This window comes from Protopterus annectens, chromosome 3.part0 (assembly GCF_019279795.1).
Source record: "Protopterus annectens isolate FY-2018-M chromosome 3.part0, PAN1.0, whole genome shotgun sequence".
Classification (NCBI taxonomy): Eukaryota; Metazoa; Chordata; order Ceratodontiformes; family Protopteridae; genus Protopterus; species Protopterus annectens.
In genome coordinates this window covers 66,035,976-66,060,149 of record NC_056731.1, presented here as the reverse complement: position 1 = coordinate 66,060,149, position 24,174 = coordinate 66,035,976, and the positions used below count along the sequence as shown (strand labels likewise).

General features: G+C 42.8%; 1 protein-coding gene across 1 annotated transcript in view; it reads left to right on the top strand.

The window, feature by feature from the left end:
• The window catches only part of GALNT12 (polypeptide N-acetylgalactosaminyltransferase 12), a 465,398-nt gene that overhangs the window by 239,978 nt on the left and 201,246 nt on the right, over positions 1-24,174 (top strand). The window contains exon 6 of the mRNA XM_044065498.1: positions 6,023-6,199. Within this exon, the coding sequence (XP_043921433.1) occupies positions 6,023-6,199 (177 nt within the window). The remainder of the gene's footprint in view (positions 1-6,022; positions 6,200-24,174) is intronic.

Below are 24,174 nucleotides of genomic sequence, written 5' to 3'. Positions count from 1 at the left end.
TTAAAACCCAAAATTTCCCCAAAAACTTTTTTTAGTTTTTCAAAAAATCAAACCTTTTTTTACTCCCGCCCCAAAAAAACTGTTTAAGGTTTTTTCAAAAAGCACCCAAAAAACAAAACGTTTTCCAAAAGTAGGAAAATTGTCTTTTCCCCACTTTCTAGGGAAAAAGGTTTTTTGTTCTTTTAAGCATTTTCAGGCCAATTTTCTTAAAAGGTTTTTTGCCCCCCGTGGGGGGGTTTTCTCCTTTTCCCGAGCTGGGGGCTTTTTTAAAAACTTTTCCCCATTTTCCTGTTTTTTTCCGAAACCCCCTTTTTTACCCTAAAAATTCAACCTGTGGGGAAACACTTTTTTGTAAATTTGGAAACAAACCAACCTTTTTAAAGGACCCCGGACCCCAGGGCAAAAGGGGAAATTTAAAAATTGCACCAAAACCCAAAACCCTTTTTAAAATTTTTTTTAAAATTTTTTAAACCCGGGGCCCCTTTTTTAAAAAAAAAAACCTTTTCATTCCCCTTGAGGGTTAAAATATTCCCCGGCAACCAAAGCCCCCAAAAAAAATTTCCCTTAAACCAACAAAATTTTCCCCATAGCCCACCACACTTGTTCCCCCAAAACCAAGCCCCAAATAATAAAAAATTTCCCCCCAAAATTTTTTAGCAAAAGGGTTTTCTTTTTATTGTCAAAGGAAAAACTTTAAAAATTTCCCCCTATTTAGGCTTCAAGGAGTTGTTTTTCCGCTTCCCTTTTCGGGACCAGGGAAACCGCCGCATTTAAAAGCAAACCCTGGGCCTCCACCCCCAAATTTCAAAAATGACTTTATTGTCCCCTTTGGAAGCAAAGCTACCTTTCCCGGGCTACAGAAAAGAAGGAAAAATTTAAAAACTTCCATCTTTAAAAAACCCCCAACCCAAAGACCCTACCCAAAAACCCCCTCTTCCAAACCCAATTAAAAATTCCAGAAAAAGAAAAAAAAATGATTTAACCCCTTCCCCCCCAAAAAATTTCCCAAAGCCCAAATGGTGCCCCTTTTAAAAGGGGCCCAAAAATATCGTCCCCCTGGGTGACTTATTGTAGGACCTAAAGCCCCCTTTAAAAAAGGGGAAAATTATTTTCACTCTTGGGATTCTGGATACTGGCTAAGGCTCTTGCCACCCCTATAGTGCCTTTTTTAGGCAAGGTTCAAATGACAAATTCACCACCGTAACAGGTACAAGCAAGCAAAATCTGAGGGTAATGCTACTCAATGCTAGAAGTCTAAACCTCAAAATGCATTCCCTTGAGGCACTCCTTAAAATGGAGAACATCGACATCTGTGCAGTGACAGAGACCTGGTTCAAGGCTCCAGAGAGCACCCCTGCATTACCAGGCTATAATTCATACCATACCTTTTGGCCACCTAACCTGGACCGAAACACTAAAGGTGGAGGCTTGTCCATATTCTTTAAGGATATCCACACCTCCAGGCTAGTTGCGCAGCATAATGCATCCAAGATTATCCAAGTGCAACTAACTCTGGGCAAGACCGCACTCTACATTGTAACTTGCTACAGATCACCCACCATGCCCCAGGATTCCCACGTCTCATTTGTTGATACACTGGAAAATATTAGGGTGCAACCCAACACCCTAATAATGGGCAATTTCAACTACCCCACAATTAACTGGGAAAACTAATTGTGTACCTAGTCTTTTACTCAATGTTTTCTGGAATTCATTAATTCCAACACCTTTGATCATCTTATCCACACCCCCACCAGGTGGAGCAGTATCCTATCTTAGACCTGGTCATTACCAACATGGGCAACTGATGTTCCACACCAGAGGTCAGTTCCTCGTTGGTCATATCCGACCACAAGCAAATCAGCCTAGACATCCACATCCCACCCCCCACCCCCCCATTAGGGAAACCGCCCTAAAAAAATTCTCTAAAGCCAACTTCACGCTTAAGACAGAAGTGGCAAACTTCACAACACCCAAGCAGGCGGACAATAGAGGTATGACTGCTGAATCCTACACAAATGCACGTTATAACCACTTAAACGAGTGCATGGATCGTGCTATCCCTAACAGAACCAAGATGCAAAAAGGAAGCCAATCTAAACTTTACAACAGAAGAAAGAAACTGTTGCAAAAAAAGAGTAAAATCCCATGACTGGAAGAACTCCCTGGTCAGTCTCAATAAGTAGCTGAGATACCACATAAAATCCTCCAAAGCTAATTATGAAAACAAAATCGCCACTGATTCTAAAGACAACCACAAAGCATTCTATAACTATGTCAAGAATCTCACTGGCAACACTCAGATCTGCTCTGAGTTTCAGCACAGTGGCACTAATTATACAGAACCAATTGATATTGCCAACATCCTGGCAGATAGGTTCAGTGCTAACTTTACCCCCCCACCCCCTAAAGGGCCCATCGCTATACCAGAAAAATGCAAAGTTCCTGTAATCACGGCTGCATAGGGATAAACCACACTCTCCAAAGCCAAGAACACAGCATCCATGGGACCTGACAACATCCCAGGCTACGTTCTACATGAGCTACAGAATGAACTGGCACCTCACCTAAGCACCATGTTCAGTCATAGCTTCACCTCCGGCTTTGTGCCCACTGAGTGGCACACAGAGACGGTTATCCCAGTCCACAAAGGGGGAGCCACCACGGACCCTGGAAATTACCTCCCCATTAGCCTAACAAGCCTTGTCTGCAAGGCCATGGAACGTATCATCACGGAACTTATAAATAAAGACATTGGTAATCTTCATACTCTGGACCCCACCCAGTCTTGGTTTGTAAAAGGCAGATCATGTCTCCTAAACCCAATTGACTTCTTTGAAGCAGTCACCAAAGCCGTAGACGAGGGTAAGGTGGTTCATACAGCCTATCTAGATCTCGCCAAGGCTTTTGACACCATCCCACACTCTGGAATTATAGATAAACTCACTAGACTAGGTATAAATCCCTATGTCACAAGATGGGTTGCCAACTGGCTCACTGACAGAACCCACACTGTGAAAGTAGCAGACTCCTAATCCGACTTCAGACCAGTGACAAGTGGAGTACCACAGGATTCAGTCCTGGGTCCTCTCCTGTTTGGTATCTACTTTTCTGAAGAGCAGGCTAACACAGAAGGTCTTTGGCTAATGAAGTTTGCAGATGACTGCAAACGAGGAGCTATAATCAAAACTCCTAACAATGTGGACATCCTACAAAAAGGCCTCACTGAGACAGATGCCTGGTGTCAAAGCCATGGCCTCAATGCCAAAAAGTGCATTGTCACCCCCTTTGGTAAAAACTCTGTACCCATGAGCTACCACATAGGTGGTAGTCTACTTGACAACGAAAGTGTGATAAAAGACCTTGGGACACAGGTGGACAGTAGTCTCTCCTTTGTTAATCACATCGCCGTAGTAGTCAGGAAATCCTTCTACATGGCACACCTCATCACAAACGGTTTCTCATCTAGGAAAGAAGAAGTCATTGTTTCCCTCTACTCGTCACTCATTAGACCCATTATTGAGTATGGTGCCCCTTTTGGTATGTACCTCACAAGACATCTACAACAACTGGAAAGGTTGCAGAAATACCTCACAAAGAGGATTACTGGCCGCAAACAGATGCCCTACCCAGACCATCTAAAAAAAACTCCAGCTTTACTCCATCACATATCGCCTACTCAGAGGCGATCTTTGCCTAACATCCAAAGCTATGTCAAACCCAGAGCTGCTGGACATGCTCAACTTAAAGAAATCCCAATCCCTCCGAGCTGCACTCTTTAAGGACCTAAACCTTGACGCCACAATAAACAGAACATGCTGGAGGGATAGATTCCTGTCCCAGAGACTTCCCATTACTCTGGAACAAACTACCTGTCTATATCAAACAAAGCTCCTCATTAGCACTCTTCAAGAAAAATCGTGATGATTGGATGGGAGATTCATCCCGGGGATCACCTCTGTGGCTCTGCTCGACAGGGACACTGGAAAATAATTTTCTTGGGTGGCAAAAGCCAGGGTACCTTTTTGGCTAGGCTTGTACAGGCCCTAGGACCGATAGCCTAGTACCTACCTATGAACAATCTCTGTGACCACCATATACTGCACAACATAAAATCTACACACCAGAATCTAGGCTCCCTTTATAGGATCAATGGATTCCTTACAGATACCGTAAGAAAAACTCTAGCCCTACCTTCTTACTCCCAAATCTCTTATATGCCTTTCCTATCATAACAAACATAAACAGTACTCAAAGAAAGAAATTTGCCTCCTGCTACAATAAAACAACCAAATTTGCCACCTGTCTCCCTTATAGAACCCACCATTGTCATTGCTTAAAGGAATTAAACTGGCTTGAACTACACAACTATCTAACATATTGACAACTGACTACAGCACATAAACTCATTCATCATCCAGAAAAATGCCCTGCACTGCAAAACTTATTAGTACCCTACTGTCCAGCAAGGGACCTCTGCGCTAGTAACAAATTTTTATTACGTACAAATAAGTCAAATAATGTTGCAGGAGACTCGCCTAATCCCATTTCTAAACTCTGTAAATATAACTTTCCAACAAATTCAGTAGTTTTAAACCACTGCTTAATCATCTTAACCAATCCTGGTCCTGTACAAGCTCATCACAGGGTTAAAATTTTTGCACTGTACAATACTATTCAGATGCTCTCCTTAAACAAAATATTCTCAACTTCTTACTGAAATGACAAAACAATTCTTATAAATAACTGCTGCCTCTACAATCCACTAAGTTGTGAGTGTGCTGCTTTCTCTTTAGTAACTTCTACCTCTTAGAATGTATATGTATGAGTGTAACTACTGTTTATGTATAATTGTAAATAGAAATGCAACCATTGTTTCTGTATAAATGTAAATAGAAATGTAACTACTGTTTGTGTATAAATGTAAATAGAAATGCAACTACTCTATGTTTGACTGGAACTTAAGTTTAATGCAAATGGAGCTTTTCTCCTCGGAACTCCACTGAAAATGGGTATTATCCAGTTGAACTTTCCCGGTAAACAAAGACGAATAAATAAAATAAAAATAAATAAATTTAAAATACATATAAACATATTTCAACAAGTTACATTAATCAGTTAAGTCATAATTATTCGTGAGCATTTTTTTTGGAAAAGTTTTTCATAGTATTTTTTTTGTTAACATAGTGTTATTCACAGAAGTATTTCATGCTATATTTTATATTGTCACTATTCTGTTCTTACAAGTACTGTTTGTTGCATCTTTTATGTACTTTATAATTGATTTAACACTGTATTTGGCTACCACAGAATCACCATGTTTGAAGAAGTGGGGGTGAAATGAGTAGGCATGAGCAGCAATGTGGGATGTAAAATGGTGCGACTCTATAGGGAGAGGGAAATGTCATTTGCAGGGTTTGGATTTTTTTATGTAAAGTTCTACCCATCCCCTTTCTACTTGCCTGTGATATCCAAGAGGTTAGGCATACAGTGGGCCAACATGGTGCATTTTATGCCGCCATGATGTAATCAGAAGTTCTGCTTCCCTTGCAGATGGCATCGGATACCCACTATGCAGTCTTTGGTATCCATCAGGGATTCAGTTATGGAGACCATGCCTTGTTAGATGCTGCACTCCACTTCCCCTGAAAGAGGGTTGAGCAGGCTACACTTCATCAGTCTCCTCCCCACTCTAACTCCAACCTCAACTGGTGCCTGATCTGCTAATTGAACTCTAATCTCTTGGGTCATAGAGAGAGCTTTATCCAAGTTCAGCAACAGAGCTGGTACAAGTATTATGATTTAGTGTTATAGTAATCTGTCCTTGAAGATGTGTTAGTATGGTAAGTAGTTTACATTACCTTTCTTATAAAAATAGATTGCTGGAATAAAACTCTGCCTTACCATTACCATTATTGTTGCATTTTGTTCATATATATATATACAAATGATATAGCATTGTCTGTCACACACACACACAATGTAGGTTTATAACATTGCTTGTCTTCTGTTTTCTTGTTAGATTTGGCAGTGTGGAGGGCTCCTGGAAATCCACCCTTGTTCTCATGTAGGGCATGTTTTTCCTAGACAGGCACCTTATTCCAGAAGCAAAGCTTTAGCCAATAGTGTTCGTGCAGCAGAAGTGTGGATGGATGAATACAAAGAACTGTATTACCACAGGAATCCACATGCCCGACTAGTAAGTTTTCAGATGATTGTTTAATGCTGCATTTAAACTTATTGAATATCTGATGTGTGAGCAGTAAGTACTTGTGCAGAAAATAACTTTAACACTTGGAAACTGGTCTAAGCTATTGAGAACTTTTACTCCTGTCCATTTTTTCACTGTTATGTTTGTTGAATAAGATAAAAGGATATTCATAAACTATGCACACCAGTGTAACAAGATAGGCTGGTTCTTTGATTTAGCCAAGTTTGATTTTCTGGTTCTTATATTCACGTCATCCTGTCTTAACATCACATATTTTGGAAAGAAATAGATGAGAGTACAGCATTATTGCAGGGGGGCTGTGGTTCCCTGCACACTCTGATGTTGGGGCTCAGCCCCCATGCTGTTGATTTCTTAAAAAATAAATAAATAAATAAAATACTATCTTTGATATTGTACTAGCTCAGAGAAAATAGAGGGGGGGGGGTAGGAGAGAGAGAGACACTTTTCTCTGAGTTAGTGTAATCTTGAAGGCAGTACAAAGGGGGGGGGGTGCAGACCACTGCTGAAGACATGATCTGATGATGTCTCTTTTTTTCATTTGTCAACATATGGGGTTATCAGATCCACCTCAGATCCAACTTTGGCCACTGTCAAACTTTGGATCCAGTGCTCAGGCTACTCCTTTTACCCATAACCACCTGCAAACAGACAGTTGCCCCAGATCTCATTTGCAGTTTATTTGTTACAGACATGAGTCGAAGTTTTACTTTGTGGTATGTCTTGTCTTTGTGAGGTTTAGTTGCTAATATTTTTTTGCTATCTTTTTACCTTTCCTTACAAAATAATGAAATATTTTGAGCTTATCCCATTCTTCTAGTCATCTTTGGCTTTCTCTGCTTTAACTTTTTGTAGTTAAAATCTTTAACATAGTTTACCATAGTTGTTTTTGAGTCCTTTTTTTCTAGTATAGTTTTTGGTATTAGTTGCCATTGGCATTTGTGGTTTGGTGGTGGTATTGTTGTGATTACAGTTAACTGTTCACCGTGTCAAACAACCTGCAGTCACAAAATCCCAGCTTGTACACACACACACCAAATGTGTTTTGTTGTTTAGGGGATGCTTATCTGGACAACCAATGTCTCATTGGTATTGCTTTTTGTCACAGAGTGCTTTTGAGGAGGAGAAACAAATTAGTCAGTAACTGTTTCCTCCCTGCCTTTGCAGAAGTTCCCCTAGATCTCTCTCTCTCCTGCTTTTTCTGCTATTTCTTCTCCTGCTAAAATGACTGCTAAAGGAAAAAGAAAAGTGAAGTAAAGGAGAAGGAACCTAAGAAGAAGTCTTCTGATGGCTCACCTTCCTCAGCTCTGACCTTTAAGATTCCTAAGCCTTCATATCCCATATCACTGTTGCAACCTATATTTATTGGGTCTGGCAGTCTTCCCTTCCCGGAACCACAGTTTTTCTCCAAAATTGATTTTGCCTAGGCTGTGATCCCCTTTCCTCCAGGAGAGGCCTCTTCATCGCATATCCTGACCTTCTTTAACTGCTTCATCCCTCTGATCAGTGCAGTCTTCCACGAACCTTTCCAAAATGGATGTGGATAGAATGATGAGGAAGTTCTTCAGGACCCAAGTCAGCTGGAGTTTCTACCAGCCCTTATCCTGGTCAGAGCCAGGGCCATGCAGTTAGGTCTCTTTCCCCAGTCTGCCTTTTGGACTCACAGCTGTTGGATCCAGGCATTCCCCAAGGTATGTCTGTGTGGGATCGAAATATTTGGTCTTCTTTATTCTGGTGGTATCTGTGATTGGTGCCAAGTGGCTCAGACCTGGCTGGATCTCTGCAACAGACCCGGGGGGGTGAGGTTGGCTTGATTCAAAGGTTTTTAGACCAGTACTTCCCCCATGCAGCTTCAATGCTAAGTAGCTTGGCTCCAGTGTCTGCTTTGGAGCTAAATTAAGGGGGGCTCGGGGATCAATCCAATCCTTGTTGGCATTATAGCTTATACAGGAGGGGTCTCTGGTCCTGTCTCAACATCAGCTTTGAAGGGTTTGATAGAGTGTTCTGCTGCTGTAGGTAGGGGACGTCTCTCTCCTACCCTGATCTGTCCCTCCCCCACAAGAGTTCACTGGGTCCTGATCCTATACCTTTTCTTCTACTGAGGCAGCCAGCCCCTAAAAGTCCTGACCCCCCCCCCATTTACCTTTTGAGTCTTCCCTAGAGCACCTCACTGGAGAGGTCCTTTGGAAGCATTTGTGCAAAAGGAGGCACACTGAGCTCACCAGAAGTCCTCAGCTGAGGATACTGACTTTGATGAGAGGGAGAGTGTCCCTTAGGTCCCCCTTTGAGTAGGATGTCTCGTTTGGTGAAATCCTGGAACTTCTCAAACAGAAAGGGGGTTGGTCTTCAGAAGCCTCATCCCAGGAGAAGGAGTCATTATTTCCTGAGTCTTTTGGGACTGAACTTCTCAAACAGAAAAGGGGTTGGTCTTTAGAAGCCTCATCCCAGGAGAAGGAGTCATTATTTCCTGAGTCTTTTGGGACTGAACTTCTCAGACAGAAAGGGGGTTGGTCTTCAGAAGCCTCATCCCAAGAGAAGGAGTCGTTATTTCCTGAGTCTTTTGGGACTGGCTTGTGTACTTCTTGGGTGGTCCTTCTTGTGGATGAGATGGTTGACCTAATCTCTAAATGGGCAAGAAAGGGGCCAGATGTGGTCAAACAAATTTCACATAAATTCTAGTTTCCCTGAAGGTCACACTTATTGTTTATTTAACATTTATTTACCAGGAAAGTCCAACTTGGAACAAAGCCAGTTTTCAGCGGAGGCCCAGGCAGAAATGCTCCAGATGCATGTTTTTTGTAATGTGGGAGGAAACCAGAGCAACTGGAGAAAACCCACACAAATGCAGGGAGGACACGCATACTCCAGACAGAAGGCACTCCAGCTGAGAAGTGAACCAGAGAACCTCTTGCTGTGAGGCGACAACACTACTGCTACACCACTTTGCTGTCCGTATTGGAGCAAGGTTTTCACTGTTGATTCTGTGGTGGTGCAGCCACCACCAGAAAGGAGCTTGGCAATGAAAGCTCTGCTGTCCACCCCCAAGCAGAGAGTTTTGGGCACTGGACAGATTTGGGAAACAAGTCAATGCTTCAGCGATCTTTGTGCATGGGAAGCTGAACTATTTGGTGCACATAGCACACTTTCAGAGGGATTTGGTCCAAGCCCTTTCCAAATCTCTCTTAGGGTCTATCTGCAGAGGAGAGGATGTCTGTTGACTCACAGATAGCCCCCCTTCAATTCATGTTGACTGTGTCTGTGTGCTTCATTTCTAATCTGGCAGAAGGCACTTCTAGAGCTGCAGGCACCAGCATAACTGTTTGAAAGCATTCCTAGATGCACCTATGTAACTATGTGGAGTTCTTTAAAATGTTCTTTATTAAAGCCCCCTATGATAGTTCCACACTTGGTGGGACAAAGGTTAAAGAGAAGCTATCAAGGAGTGAGCAAGATGGAAAAACCCTGTCTGCCATAGTGATCTGGCTTTCTACCCCCCCCGCCCCCGGACCTTCTTTAGAAACCAAAAAAGAGGGAAGAAAATTGTGTTCCATAAATAACAGGTTGCTTCTAACACTTCTGGCAACAGCCCCCCCCCCTCAGGACAGAAGGAGAACTCTTAATGTTGAATGTCAACCCTGCTGCCGAGATGATCCACAAAATCTAGGCTTTTGGGGGTCCCTTCTCTGAAAAGCCTTACTATCGCAACTGAATGTTTGCCCAACTGCCGCACTGTGGTGGCAGTCGGGGGCACTTATCCCTGCACCTCACATCCTGGACGTCCATTGTTTGGGATGTTTGGTAGCAGAGGGTCATAAACACAGGCTACTGCATTCCCATTATTTTTCTTCCTGTTCATCCGTGAAAATTCCACAATGATCCACCCTCAGAAAGAAAGGGATGAGTACTAGAAATGAAAAAGCTGCTTAAACAATCAGGTCATCCAAGAGGTCCTACCACACCAGCAGTGATGTGAAGTTTACTCAGGATTCTTTTTGGTGCCAAAGCAGAACTAGGACTTCAGGCCAGTTTTGGACCTCTGTCACTTGAACATGTTTGTGAAACTGTTGAAATTCCAGACGGTCAGTGTACAGTTCATTCTGCTGTTCCTTAGAAAGGGTGACTGGATGTGCTTGATAGACCTTCAGGATGAATACTACCACATAAAGAAGGACAGATGCAACATAACATTTCTTCACTTTGTTGTGGGAGCCATTCACTTCCAGTTCAGGGCCCTTCCCTTTGGTCTCACCACAGCCCAGTGGGTGTTTACCAAGTGTTTGGCAGTGCTTGCAGCTCATCTCAGATTGCAGAGGTTCCTAATATTCCCATTAAAACTGACTTGTAACTGCCATCACCAGGAATAGTTTTCTCTGAGCCTGGGACTCCTTGCTCCAGCTTTGCTAAAAACTAGGTATTACCATGAACACAACTAGATATTACCATAAACACAGCTAAGTCCAAACTTCAAAGTTCAAATAGCCAAACTTCCACAAGCCAGGATCTCCACATTTCACAAACAGGCAATAGCTATTCTCTCTTGTCAGAAGCTGCCTACAAGATTGATCTTGCATCTTCTCTGCTCAATGATACCATCACTTTGATTTCTCTTGCCAGATATCACGTGATGGTGCTTCAATGGACCCTATCAACACAATGGTCAATCAGACACCAGTCCATGAATTCCAAGTTGCTGTCATAAAGTATGCAAAATTCATATTCTTTTGTGGCTAAAATCTAAGTTTATCAGGGTTGAAATTTTGTTATACCCACTGCCTAGGCTACAATGAGCCAGACATTTCCTAGCCAGGGTGGGTGGGGGGTATTATTTGGGTAAGGTTGTCTAAGGGGTGTACTTCATATGACCTAAATTTCATATGATCGAAAGTCATTTGACTGAGACCAAATGACCTAAACTTCATTTGACCTAAATTTCAGTTGGCCTAAAACTCATTTCACTGACAATGCACTGTAAGGCAAGTAAAAGGTATATTCCCTGTTCCCACTGTAGCGCGACCCTGAAGTTAGAATATATAGCTAGGGGGGGTGGGGGCGCAGCCCACCACATTGGAAGTTGTGGCCCCCACCTAGTTTGATTATATATTCTGTGGTTTGATTTTATATTCAGTAAAACTGAACTTTGTGGGGGGCTACGCCCCCACCCCCCCCAACTATATATTCTAACTCCAGGGTCGCACTACAGTGGGGAACAGGGCATATACCTTTTACTTGCCTTACAGTACATTGTCAGTGAAATGAGTTTTAGGTCAAATGAATTTTGATCATATGAAATTTAGGTCATAAGTAGACCCGGTCTAAGGTATGTGGCCCCCCTCAGAGGCCAGTCATCACATCAATATCCCGGAGATGGAAGGCAGTCCTCCTAGTGTTGCAGGCCTTCCAGTACTCCCTTCCCACAGGTGTGATCTCCATCCAGGTAGACAATATGTCAGTAGTGTAGTACATCAACAAACAGGGAGGAAAACGATCTTACCACTAATGTTGAGAGGCCATGAGGGGTTTGGCAATGGGCAATGTCTTTTCACCTCTTTCTCATAGCAATTCACATACCAGAGAAGTCCATTGTTCTAGTGGATTAATTGAGCAGGTCTATCTTCCCTTACAAGTGACCCCTCAACCTGATCGTGTCTGATCAGATTTACAGCCATTGGGGCCAACCATGCTCCATCCTTTTTGCCTCTCTTTAAAACAGCTAGTGCAGCAGGTATTTTGCCCTAATCCCCCCAGGAGGGGGGACACTGAGGGATATTCTGACCCACACTTGGCCCCCAGTATTCTGTATGCTTTCCCCCCACTTCTCTCATTCTAAAGAGTCTACAGAAAGCACAGGGATGGAAAGATACAGTGAATCCTCATTGTACCCTCCCACAAGTGTGGTTTCCCTTCCTCTGATCTCATCTTATTCACCCAGTGTAGATGCTGGACCCTGCTGTAGACTTCCTCTCTTACCCATCAGGAATGTCTCACCCAAACATTCAGTCTCTCAATTTGACTGCATAGTTTCTCCAGTTCTGGTGATGGCTAGATAGTCTAGGCTTTCTTCCCCAGTTGTTCACATTTTGACCTCTGTACAAAGACCTTGTAACAGAAAAATCTATAAGAGTAAGTGGAGGAGTTTTTCTGTCTGGACTTCCAATAAAAATTTATCCCCCTTTTTATCTCCTTTCACAGAAGTTTTGGACTCCTGACATTTCTCATCCACAGTGAGGCTGGCTGTTCTATAATTAAGCTAGCAGTAATCTCCAGCTTTCATGCAGGAGAGAATCAGTTTTCCATCACTTCCCTAAAATTGTCTATTTTCTGTAGGACAGCCTTCCTTCTTCCGCCTTCACTTAGGGATCCTGTTCCTCCTTGTAACATTACCATTCTTTTATAGGGTTTAACTAGCCACCCTTCTGAAAAGGGTCCTAAGACTGATTTTAAATATCTCTCATCTAAGACCCTATTTTTCGTGGAAGTCATCTCTGCTAGGAGGGTGTCAAAATTGCATGCCCTTTCTTGTGAACATCCTTATTTGGCCTTCCACAAAGACAGAGTTACTCTAAGAACTAATCCTTCTTTTCTTCCAGATGTGGATTCTGAATCATCATTTAATCTATGAACCTTCCCGTTTTCTTCCCAGATTTCGCCAACAAATGGAAGGTACATGATGTTCTTCGTGTTTCACTGTTGCAGTCATCACATTTGGGTTATCTGCTTGTAGTAGCCCTCAGTCAGCCTGAGCAACAAAGTCTTGGGTCCTGCGTCGGTTGCTGTCCCTTCTTCCGTGACGTCAGGGGTATAAAACAAGCAGCCGACACCATTAGACCAGTCTTTTTTGCCGTGCGGTGCCCGAAGCAGAAGCAGTTCGCAAGTGCTGGTCGGCCGACTCCTGAAATTTTTGTTTCCGAGTTTCAGAACCAAAGTCTTCAACTAAAGCCAAGTACCCCGTTGGGAAACTTTTTCTTTCTCCTTACCGATGTCCATAAAAGTTAATAATTGCATTTCTTGTGGAAAGCAAATACCTCACAAAGATTTTCATTCGTACTGTATTCCTTGCCTAGGCCTTGACCACAATGTACCTTGCTGTCAGTTTTGTGCCTTATTTAATCAACGCACTATCTGTCGTCGGTTTATTTTTGCCTCTAAATATTTCGGTTCTCGGTTCAATTATCCAGAAATGTTATCGGCAAGCCATCCAACTACCGGCATTCAAAAAAAATGCAAAGATAAAGACAGAGACAGGCCGCCTAGGTCCAAAGCTGCCGACGCTGCTTCTCCTAAGCCAGTCGCCAGTTCGCCGGTACTCCAGTGAGGCGCTTTCGCAGCCTCTGATACCCGCTACTTCTGATTCGCAAGCCACTACTGAGATCCATTTGGAGTCCGGTATGCCACGAGATGCTTCAACTGTGGAACCTGTGGATGTCTCTACCTTGGATGGGTCTGGAGCCGCTGTGCAGACACCGGCTTCTGAGGGTGTATTCAGGCCTATGGACTTGCATATTAAACCGATGCCTCCTTCTTCTTTAAGGCCTAAACTTCGAACCATGCCTAAGAAACCGACGCCCAGGCCGCATACTCAGGCCCCTATGCCTAAAAAACAAATGATAAGAATGGCTGAAGATCTTATAACTTTAATCAGGGGAAGCCAACCACCCTCTTCTAAGAGACCTAGGACTGAATTCTTTTATGAATCTTCTGACTAGGATTCTGTTTTTTCTGATTTTTCTGATGATCTGGAGTTACCCTTATCTACTTATGAGGATTCTGATGCAGAGGACTCTATTCCCTCTGCTTCCCCTCCAGAGGATTTTTCTTTTGGTGAAACCTTGCACACTCTTAGGGAGCATTTCCGCTGGGAAAGCCAGGATTTCTCTGATTCAAAAAAGAGGCTTAGGGATGTCTTACTCCTGCCTCAGCATAGGCCTTTAGCTATACCTCCTGTACTAGACATTGTTGATGATGCCTCTTCGGAATCTAGTTTGGCCCCTGATTTCTTTGCCTCTTACTCCCAGAAAGCCAGACAGATATTACAGGGTTCCTGATTCTCACAAGTTCCTTTTTAAAAATCCTATTGCGGATCCAGAGACTATTTCACAGGGACCCAAGGGCATTAAGGCTTCTACTGCCAAAAACCCCACCCCTTCTGATAGAGACTCCAGGGCGCTGGATAGATGGGGTAAGAAGGATTACTCTTCTGCAACCTTGGCCATTAGGGCATTAAACTGCCAGTTTCATATGTTAAAGTATCAACAACATATTATTGGATTGCTTAAACAGAAAATGATGTTGATTCCTGACCGTGCTGAAAATAAGGAATTACAGGATTTAATGCATTCTGCTTAACAGGTTGTAAAACATACTTTGCAATGTGGGTTTGATTCATTAGAGGCATTTTGCAGGGCTGCTGTCACTGGGTCTGTACTCAGAAGACATGCTTGGCTCAAGGAGCAATCTTTGTCTGATCATGTTAAAGCTAAACTGTTAGATGCTCCCTTAAATCAGGACCGCCTGTTTGGCAACAAAGCTGAGGAAGTTCTTAAAAAGATGGAAGATAAAGCTAAATTTATGCAAATTGTTAAAGATTTCTTACAAGTTCAGCCGCCAAGATTTAGTAGGCATTGGCCCTCTAAGAATTGGTCCTTTTTGGCCCCTTCCAGGTCTTCTCAATCCAAACCCAGACACAGCAGAAACCCCAGGTTTCAGCCCCAGGGTATGCACATGACTAAGCAGTGGGGGGGCTTCCATTTCCAAATCTGGGAGTAGTAAGACTCCCCCCTATGGAAAACTGTCTCAATGACTTGCTTTTAAAACTTCCAAGCACTTCTCAACTGAATGCTCATTTAGGGGGAAAGATTGGTCTGCAGGCCAAAAACTGGGAACTCATTACCCAGGACAAATGGATTTTAAATATAGTGTCCAAAGGATACAGATTTTGCATCCACATATTACCAACGCCAAAAGATTGGCCAGATCTACCCCCAAATCAGTGGGCAGAGGCTCAAAAGCAAATACTCTCTCTTTTAAACATAAATGCTATTCAAACTGTACTAGAAGAGGAAAAAGGACAAGGTTTCTACTCAAGACTTTTCCTGGTACCCAGAAAAGACAATTCATGGCGTCCTATTCTGGACCTGTCTACTCTAAACACCTTTTTGGTGATACCATAATTCAAGATGCTGACGCTTCACCAGTTGCTTCCTATGCTAGGAAAAGATGCCTGGATGGCAACACTTGATTTAAAGGAAGCATATCTGCACATAACAATCAGCAGTCTAGTGTGTTCCCCTGCAAGTACAGCAGTGTACGGCTTTTACTTTTTTACTTTTGGATCACATCCCAATCAGGGAATCTTGCAGAAGATACCTACGCTTCAAAGCAGGCTAGAATCACTACCAATTCTCTGCACTGCCCTTTGGCTTATCTACTGCTCCCAGGGTATTCACAAAGTGCCTAACTCCAGTCATTGCATTTTGCAGGCAAAGAAATATTCAAATATACCCATACTTGGACGATTGTTTAATTCAGGCAGAAAGCCAGGACATACTTTTGAATCATCTGGGCTTTGTACGAAGGGTGTTAACTTGTCTGGGGTACACCATAAATGAAAGGAAATCACACCTGGTACCCTGTCAACAAATTATATTCCTGCGAGCAAGCTTGAATACAACTTCCCAGATGGCCTTCCTCACGCCAGAGAAACAAATTTATTTGACAACTTACTTCAAACAAGTGGCCACAAAAACCCTACTTTCTGCAAGGCAAATACTACAAGCCTTGGGGTTCATGGCCTCCTGCATTCTTCTCATTCCATATGCAAGACTACATATGATGAAACTACAGTGGTATCTAAAAAGCCTATGGTGTTAACATTCTCAGGATCTAGAAGCAATGATTCCTATCATACCTTGCCTACGCCTAGAGTTCCTTTGATGGGCAGAGACTTGCCACCAAAACAAGGGACTACTATTCACACTACCCCCTGCTGCCCAAACCCTAACAACAGACGCATCAGACTATGCATGGGGGGGGCTCACCTGGCAGGGAAGTGCATTTAGGGCAAATGGAACCCAAGTCAAATGCACCTGCTTATCAATCAAAAAGAAATGTTAGCTGTACTGAATGCTCTGACAACCTTCAAGGACCACATTCTTCCAGGACACTTAATGGTAAAGACGGACAACACCACTGTTATGTGGTACATAAACAAGCAGGGGGGTACACATTCTTACCCCCTCTGCAGACTAGCCATGGCATTGTAGAACACAGCCTTGAGCTACCAAGTGCATCTACAAGCTCAATTCCTGCCAGGAAAATTAAATATGCTGGCAGACAGACTAAGCAGAATCCTCATGGACCCACACGAGTGGAAACTGGAACCAAGGATTTTCAACATGTTAACAAACAAATGGGGAGCCCAGATATAGACCTGTTTGCCTCCCCCCAGAACTATCAATTGGACAAATTTTGCAAAAGGACTCCCCAAAAACAAGCCTGGAAAGTGTATGCTCTGTCCTTCAGCTGGAAAAACTTGTCAGTTTATGCCTTTCCTCCTTTGCCTGTGCTCTCCAAAGTACTACTAAAGATCAAGCAAGACAAACCAAGGACGATTTTGATTGCACCAGACTGGCCACACCAGCACTGGTACCCCCTCTTGTGCAGCGTGTCACTGTTGACCCCATGGCACCTGCCTCAGATTCCTACCCTGTTGTCTCAGCAGGAGAACCAGGTTCTGCACCCTCAGCTTCAAACACTGAACCTAGCAGCCTGGCTAATTATCTAATCTCTCCTTTACCATCCCTCAGTAAATCATTGATGGATATCATCTTAGAAGCAAGGAGGCCTCGTACTAGGAAATCATATGCTGAAAAATGGAAAAGATTCTGTGCCTGGAACCAATCTCAAGGGATGAGAACAGCTGTGCTCAATTTACCTCAGATTTTACAATACTTAACTGAGATGCTTCACAAGGGCCTGTATTTCTCCTCCATCAAAATTCACGCCTCAGCCATTTCAGCTCATTATAATGCAGAACCTCCCCTCATCTCTCATTCACTGCTGAAGCAGTCCCTCAGAGGGGCCAAAAATTTAAAACCACCCAGGAGAGCTCCAACTCCAGCCTGGAACCTTAACTTTGTATTGGAGAAACTCACTCTTCCTACTTTCGAGCCAGCTGCTACTGCAGATCTAAAATTCCTTTCTTGGAAAATGGCTTTCCTCTTAGCAATCACTTCAGCAAGAAGGGTATCTGAATTGCAGGCCCTTATGGTAGTGGAACATATACTACTAAAGAAGCAAAACAATAAAACTATACCACCAAGACAACGAACAGTCCAACCTTTTATTACTTTCTTACTTAGCGCCTCAGCTATACAGCCTTCACAGAGTAAAATAACATAAAAAACATCAAGATTATATACATCTGGACTTTACAAGTCACACCCACTGCGGGTAGTGGAGCCTTTCATCATCTTTCATGCAGACAGGGTGTCCCTCAGGACCAATCCCTCTTTCATGCCCAAGGTGGTATCCAGTGTGACCCTTAATCAGTCCATTCATCTGCCAACCTTCTTTCCTAATCCACAGAACAAAGGGGAACGGATACTGCACTCCTTAGATGTGCACAGACAACTTAGATTCTACTTGGACAGGACTAAACCTCAAAGGAAATCTGAACAAATGCTGGGTGTCATTTGCTGCAGGGGCATAGGGGAAGGCTATTTCAAAGCAAACTATTTCTAAATGGATAGGCCATTGCATTCATTTCTGCTGTAATCACCATGGAAAACCTATTCCAGAGGGGATCAGACCCCACACGACCAGGGCTGGATCTACCTCTGCCGCCTTTCTCAGAGGCGTCCCTACCAGGGACATCCTAGAAGCTGCTACCTGGAGTTCTGTACATACTTTCTCCAAGCATTGCCATCTGCCAATTTTCTCTAAATCCAGAGCTGGCTTTGCCACTGCAGTTTTGCAAGGTCTTATTGCTGGTCCTAATGCTATCTAAATTCCTCCTCCCATCCTTAGCTTTGGGAATCTACCCAAATGTGATGACTGCAACAGTGAAACATGAAGAACATAGTACAGTTGTGTACACTTACCATAAATGTAGATGTTCGAGTGTATTCACTGTTGCAGTTCTGGTTACCTTCCCTCCAGCCCCCTTTCTTCTTTTGGCTATATTTCTACTCTCCTTTACTATGCTTAAAAGCTTTTTGGTGTATTTGCTTTTTTGTTGAAGGTATAACCTTATCTAGTTATAGATTTATTTGCTTTCCATTAGGGGGGCACCTAACATCTGGAGCAATAAAAACTGATGTAATGGTGTCGGCTGCCTGTTTTATACCCCTGATGACCTGACGTCTCGGAAGAAGGGACAGCAACTGACGCAGGGCCCAAGACTTTGTTAATCAGGCTGACTGAGGGCTACTGCAAGCAGATAACCCAAATGTGATGACTGCAACAGTGAATACACTTGAACATCTACATTTATGGTAAGTGTACACAACTGTACTTTACACATATCAGGCTTTCAATGCCGACTTTAATTTACTTGCATCGCACCAAGAAGTTTAGAAAGACTGTCCAATTGTTTGTTTCCTTTTCCACAGCCAAACTGGGAAAGAAGGTGTCAAAAATGACTCTTTCTCAATGGTTATCTGATTGTTTTTCACATGGTTACAGAGAGAAGGGATTGTCTTTATGTAAACCTCATAAGACTGACTTGACTAGATCAGTGGCTACCTTCACTGCCTTCTTTTCCAGAGTATCACTTGATGACACTTGGGCTGTTGCTATTTGGTCCAGTGTACTTACCTTCATTTCACTTTACAAGTTGGATTTACAATCAAGGTCTACAACTTCCTTTGGTTCAGTTGTCCCCTGGAATATCCTTACTTGAGACCTCCCAAGTGTGACATCAGCTGGGTACTCTGTCCCATACATTGAGGAATGGAAGGAAGACCACATCATATATGAAAGTTATATACTTAAACATAGTAGTAGAGCTGTATTGTCTGTTTCCATCCTCATTCAACTTCTCCCTCCTTTCCCCATCCAGTTTTTTAGCTATTGCTCCTAGAGTGAGTACACTTACAGTTGCCTTGGCCTGGTCATGAACTCTTCAAGCTCTACGTGTGGAAGCAAGTCTATTCCCTTTTGTCTAAGTTCTCATCTTCTGATTTCCCCCAATTTATTGCCATTACAACTGTTTTAGCTGTACTCTATTTCGTCCCATGTACCTTCAGTTTTGCATTCCATTGCCCTATCCTTTGCAGAAGTGGTATCTTTGAATATCTGATGTACTAAACTCTTGCCCTTACAGGCTTGACTTGTTGCTGGAAGAGGCCTGGTAACCAGCCTGCCTACCAGTTTTCAATTCTCTATACATAGATTAAACTTGTATTTCTTTATGGTGTATTTATACTGTTACATTTATTGGTTTTTGTAGTTAATTCAACTATCAGTTAAACATTTGTTTACTAGGAAAAGTGGAAGTGGTACAAGGTAATGCTGCATTCACTAGGGCACGCTGCAAGAGATGTAGGAAATGTAGCAACATGAGACTATACTGACCTCATCAAAGTGCCTTCAGCTGTTTGAAAATCAGACCAGAAGACATTGGATGGAAGATGATGTATTATACTCTATAGAGCAGCCCTTTAAGTAGCTTGTATAATTTTTCTTGCTAGGACATTTTAATTAAGAATAGAGTACACTCAAAAATAGTCCATCATTCGTAATTTTAGCCTTCAGGAGAAGATTGTTACCATAGTGGTCTGTGGGTATAGGGGAGAGTAGAGCAGAATAAATAATGACAGAACTTTTTCTTGAAGTATGTAGAATGACTTACAGAGGCTGGCAAAAGCATTCATGGTGTGAAGCAAATACTCTTTAAAAATTCAGTTTTAGCTGTTCAAAATAGAAGCAAGTACTTAAAATATATAAATAACATTCCAAAGAAAACAAGCTATTGTAAGTGAAAAAGGGCATATGCATAATATGACACAAAAATGTCATTTGCCCATTCCCTAACTTCTGAATAAAATGAGGACCATGATTCTGACTCGTGTACTGACCCTGCTGTCTGCTGACTAAACTGTGCAGAGATATATTTGTTAAATGGGAAGGCTGTAACAGATGTCACCAAAGATCTGCAAAACACAGTACGTTTCATGAACTGGATTACTTTCTGATCACAACAACAACAGAAGCAATGTAATTCTCAACTGTACCTTATATGTCTAATCTAAAGACATTGAGGTTTACTACCGACTTGGATAGCCATCTTGGCTCAGGTGGACTACCCTGATCTTTTAGCTGTGAACAGTTGTTGCTGGGGTAATGGATACTTTCTGTAGAAGTTCTGCATACTCTGCAGGATGGATTTCAGTTCTGACGTAAGAGAAAAAGGGGAGCATGTCATTCCTTCGAGGGTGATTTCAGAGAACGCGAAGAAACCAAAGTCAGTTCACCGAAACCAGCTTCAACAAAAGTGGAAATTGCCTTTTTCTCCAATGCTGTGTGACCTTGAAATTAATTATTTTTTGTGATGCCGCTGCACTGGCTCAGTAATCAAGGAATCTCAATCCTCACCACTAGCACCATTGAGGGATGTACACATTGAGAGGATGAGAAGTACACACACACAGTAAAGCACAATTTCCCTTAAGAGCACACAGAGTTTGCAGTCAGTCTGGGGCTGGTTTCTGCCTCTTTCTCCAGATTCCCAGTAAGACTCCCCACTGGCACAGCTATAGAGTCCTTAGACAGGGTTCCAAGCCAAGTCCTGCCAACACTCTCTCTGTCCAAACAGTGCTTCGTGTCCCTGCCCAAGTAGCTGACACACACTGACATCTTGAGATTTGATTTATACACAAACACACACCTGGGAAAGGCTGGCACAGGTTTACTAGCTATGCTCCCTTCTTGCCAAACCATAAGTTAATTATCACTGCCACCAGAACCTCTTATCAGCTACTTTAAGGCCCTTCCTAAAGGGTGACCAATCCTACTGTGTAATGTTACTATTATCCAAATGGTAAGGGTGACCAAGACTTTCAATGCTATTGGAGTGGCCTATACAGTGTCACTACAATACATATGCAAGTACTCTTTAAGAGCTTAAAGATCTCTAAACAAACCAGCCAAATTAAAAGGTTGAAATATATGTAATAATAAATAAAAGAACAAGACAATACTCAGACAATACAGTAACTATAGAGTTCAGAATCACAGGAAACATTTTAAAACAACATTGCAAAACAGTCTCAAATAAATACAGAAAACATCTAAACTAATCTTCACTATATTACTATCTATATCTAAAAGAAATCACTTTTCCCTAGTTATTTACTATTAGCACGACACAGGTAGAAGTGCTGAGCGAATGCTTCTACATCCAGGACAAGAAAGAAAATGTCCAATCTCTGAGAGAGTTCCCAAATTAATATCAAAACATTACCGCTGTGTCAGCTGGATGACATCACTCTTTGTCACCTGCCTTCAGTTCCCAGGCAAACAGAAACCAACATCTCTGTGTCAGAAATACTTATCTCTCAGATGTGCAGCTGCTAGGAAGTCACAGAGCAATAAAAACACTTTATAACATTTTAAACCTAGTAATTGTTTCTGTTTCACGACAGTAGAAACTTCTAGCTCTAGACATCCTGTCTCCTTCAGTGAAACTGAGAGATAATCACAATTGTAAAACATTCTGTTATTTTCCAGTAGGGTACACTGTGGTTACATTCTTGAACTCAGTACATAGCATACAGTTCAACACACACTTCTGCACCATTACTTTAATATACACATAACATATAGTGTTCTTAAATTTGTAAGACAAGCATAGGAATCATATTAATATTCACAAATGACCTATGATTATTTACAAAATTCTAGATAGCTGGGCTGGCAGTGTCACATTTGTATATAAATCATATTAATATTTTCAAGTGACATATAGTTATTTACACAATTCCAGATAGCTGGACTGGCAGTATTTTCCTGCTGTCACATTTCTGTAAAAAATCATATTAACATTTTCAAGTGACATAGAATTATTTACAAAATTCCAGATAGCTGGACTGGCAGTATGTCTGTGGTGTCACATTTCTCCTTTCCCCGAAAACTCAAGCTAGTTTTTCAAGTGACCCTTGAGAAATGTTGCTTGAGAGGTTTGAGCCTATCTGGGAATACCTTACACCATTCCCTGTCTTGAGAGTCCAGCTGTCTTGACAATGCTGACGCCCAGTACTGTGCTGTACTATCCCATCATATGCCTGCAACCCTATGCTCCACCATAGTAATTTGGGATTTTCCTGGCTGGCTCCCTGTAGCCATAGATTCCCCTCAGAATCCTCCTGCCTTGTACTGCAAATACTTCGCAGAAGAGCCTCCCTGTCATGGTAAGGTTTCATCATGGTAACATGGTACAATTCGTGCTCCTGCCTAGCGGTTCTACCATGTAGTTAACATCACTGACCTTCCTTACCACCTTGTAGGGTCCCTCCCAAGCTGCCTGCAGCTTGTTGTGTCTGACAGGAATGAGAACCATTGCCAATTGCCCTAGAGCATACTCTCTAGCATGAGCATTCCTGTCATACCAGACTTTTCCCTGCTGTTGGGCCTCTGTCAAGTTCTCCTGGGCCAAGCCCATGAGTTCCCTGAGCCTTGTCCTGAGGTTTAGGACATATGCCACAACAGACTCCTTGTGGGATTCACGCTCACCTTCCCACTCATCTCAAATCAGATCCATAGGTCCCCTCACCCTATGCCCATGCAGCACAGGGTGAAAAACCTGTAGATTCCTGGTGCACCTCTCTGTTAGCAAACAACAGATGGGGCAAATATTTGTCCCAGTCCCTCTTAAACTGGTCTGCAAATGCCCGTAGTATCGTCTTGAGTGTAGAGTTTAACCTCTCAGCAAGACCATTATTCTGGCGATGGTAGGGGGTGGTCTTTGGGTGCTTCACCCCACAGTACTTCCACAGACAAGCCAGCAGGTCTGACATGAAATTGATACTTCTGTCAGTACTTCTTTTGGGAAACCTACCCTGCTGTTTCTAACAAAGCATTTGCCACCTTTTCTGCCTCAGTGGAGGACAGAGCCACTGCCTCAGGGTATCTGGTAGCATACTCGACTACCACTAGGATATACTTTTTCCCTGTGAAACTTGGAGTACTCAGAGGCCTCACAATATCCATAGCTGCTCTCTGAAATGGCTCCTAAATCACAGGCAGAGGCATCAAAGGAGCTTTCACCTTGTCTCCTGCTTTGCCTACCTTTTGTCACTGGTCACAGGTCCTGCAGTACTCTGTTACATCTCTGGAAATCCCAGGTCAATAAAAGTTATGCATAATATGTCTCTTTGTACATTTTATGCCCGTATGACCTGCAAAGGGAATATCATGGGCTATGGCTAGAAGTGCCAGATGGTAGGCTCTGGGTACTACCAACTGCTGTATTCTCTCACCTTCTAGCTCTCCCTCAGGGTCCACTCTCTATACAGTAAACATTTGTCCCAGTATACAGATTCCCCTTTCCCTTGAGAATCAGGTGCCTCACTAGCTACCTCTCTCAGGACTTATAATGTTTTGTCTGAGAGATGAACCTGAAGCAACTCTCTCTTTGTAACTCTTCCCAGCTCCTGTCCCACAGGAAGTCTGGTATCCTCTGACAGTGGTGCCTCATTGTCAGCCTGGGTTCTACTACTCACCTCTGCCCTTGCAGTCACTCTCTCCAAGGGAACATCAGTACCAACAAGCAGCTGTGACTCACCTCACTGCTACAGGGTAGTTCCCTCCCTGAACTAACCACCTCACCAGTCCTTGCTGCAAGTGTGCGGTCTGTCTGGTTTTCCCCTAGGCTACGAAACCCAGATGCTTGTCTCCAAGCCTGACTACATGTAACTGCATGCACACACTGTACTGCATTAACAAAATCA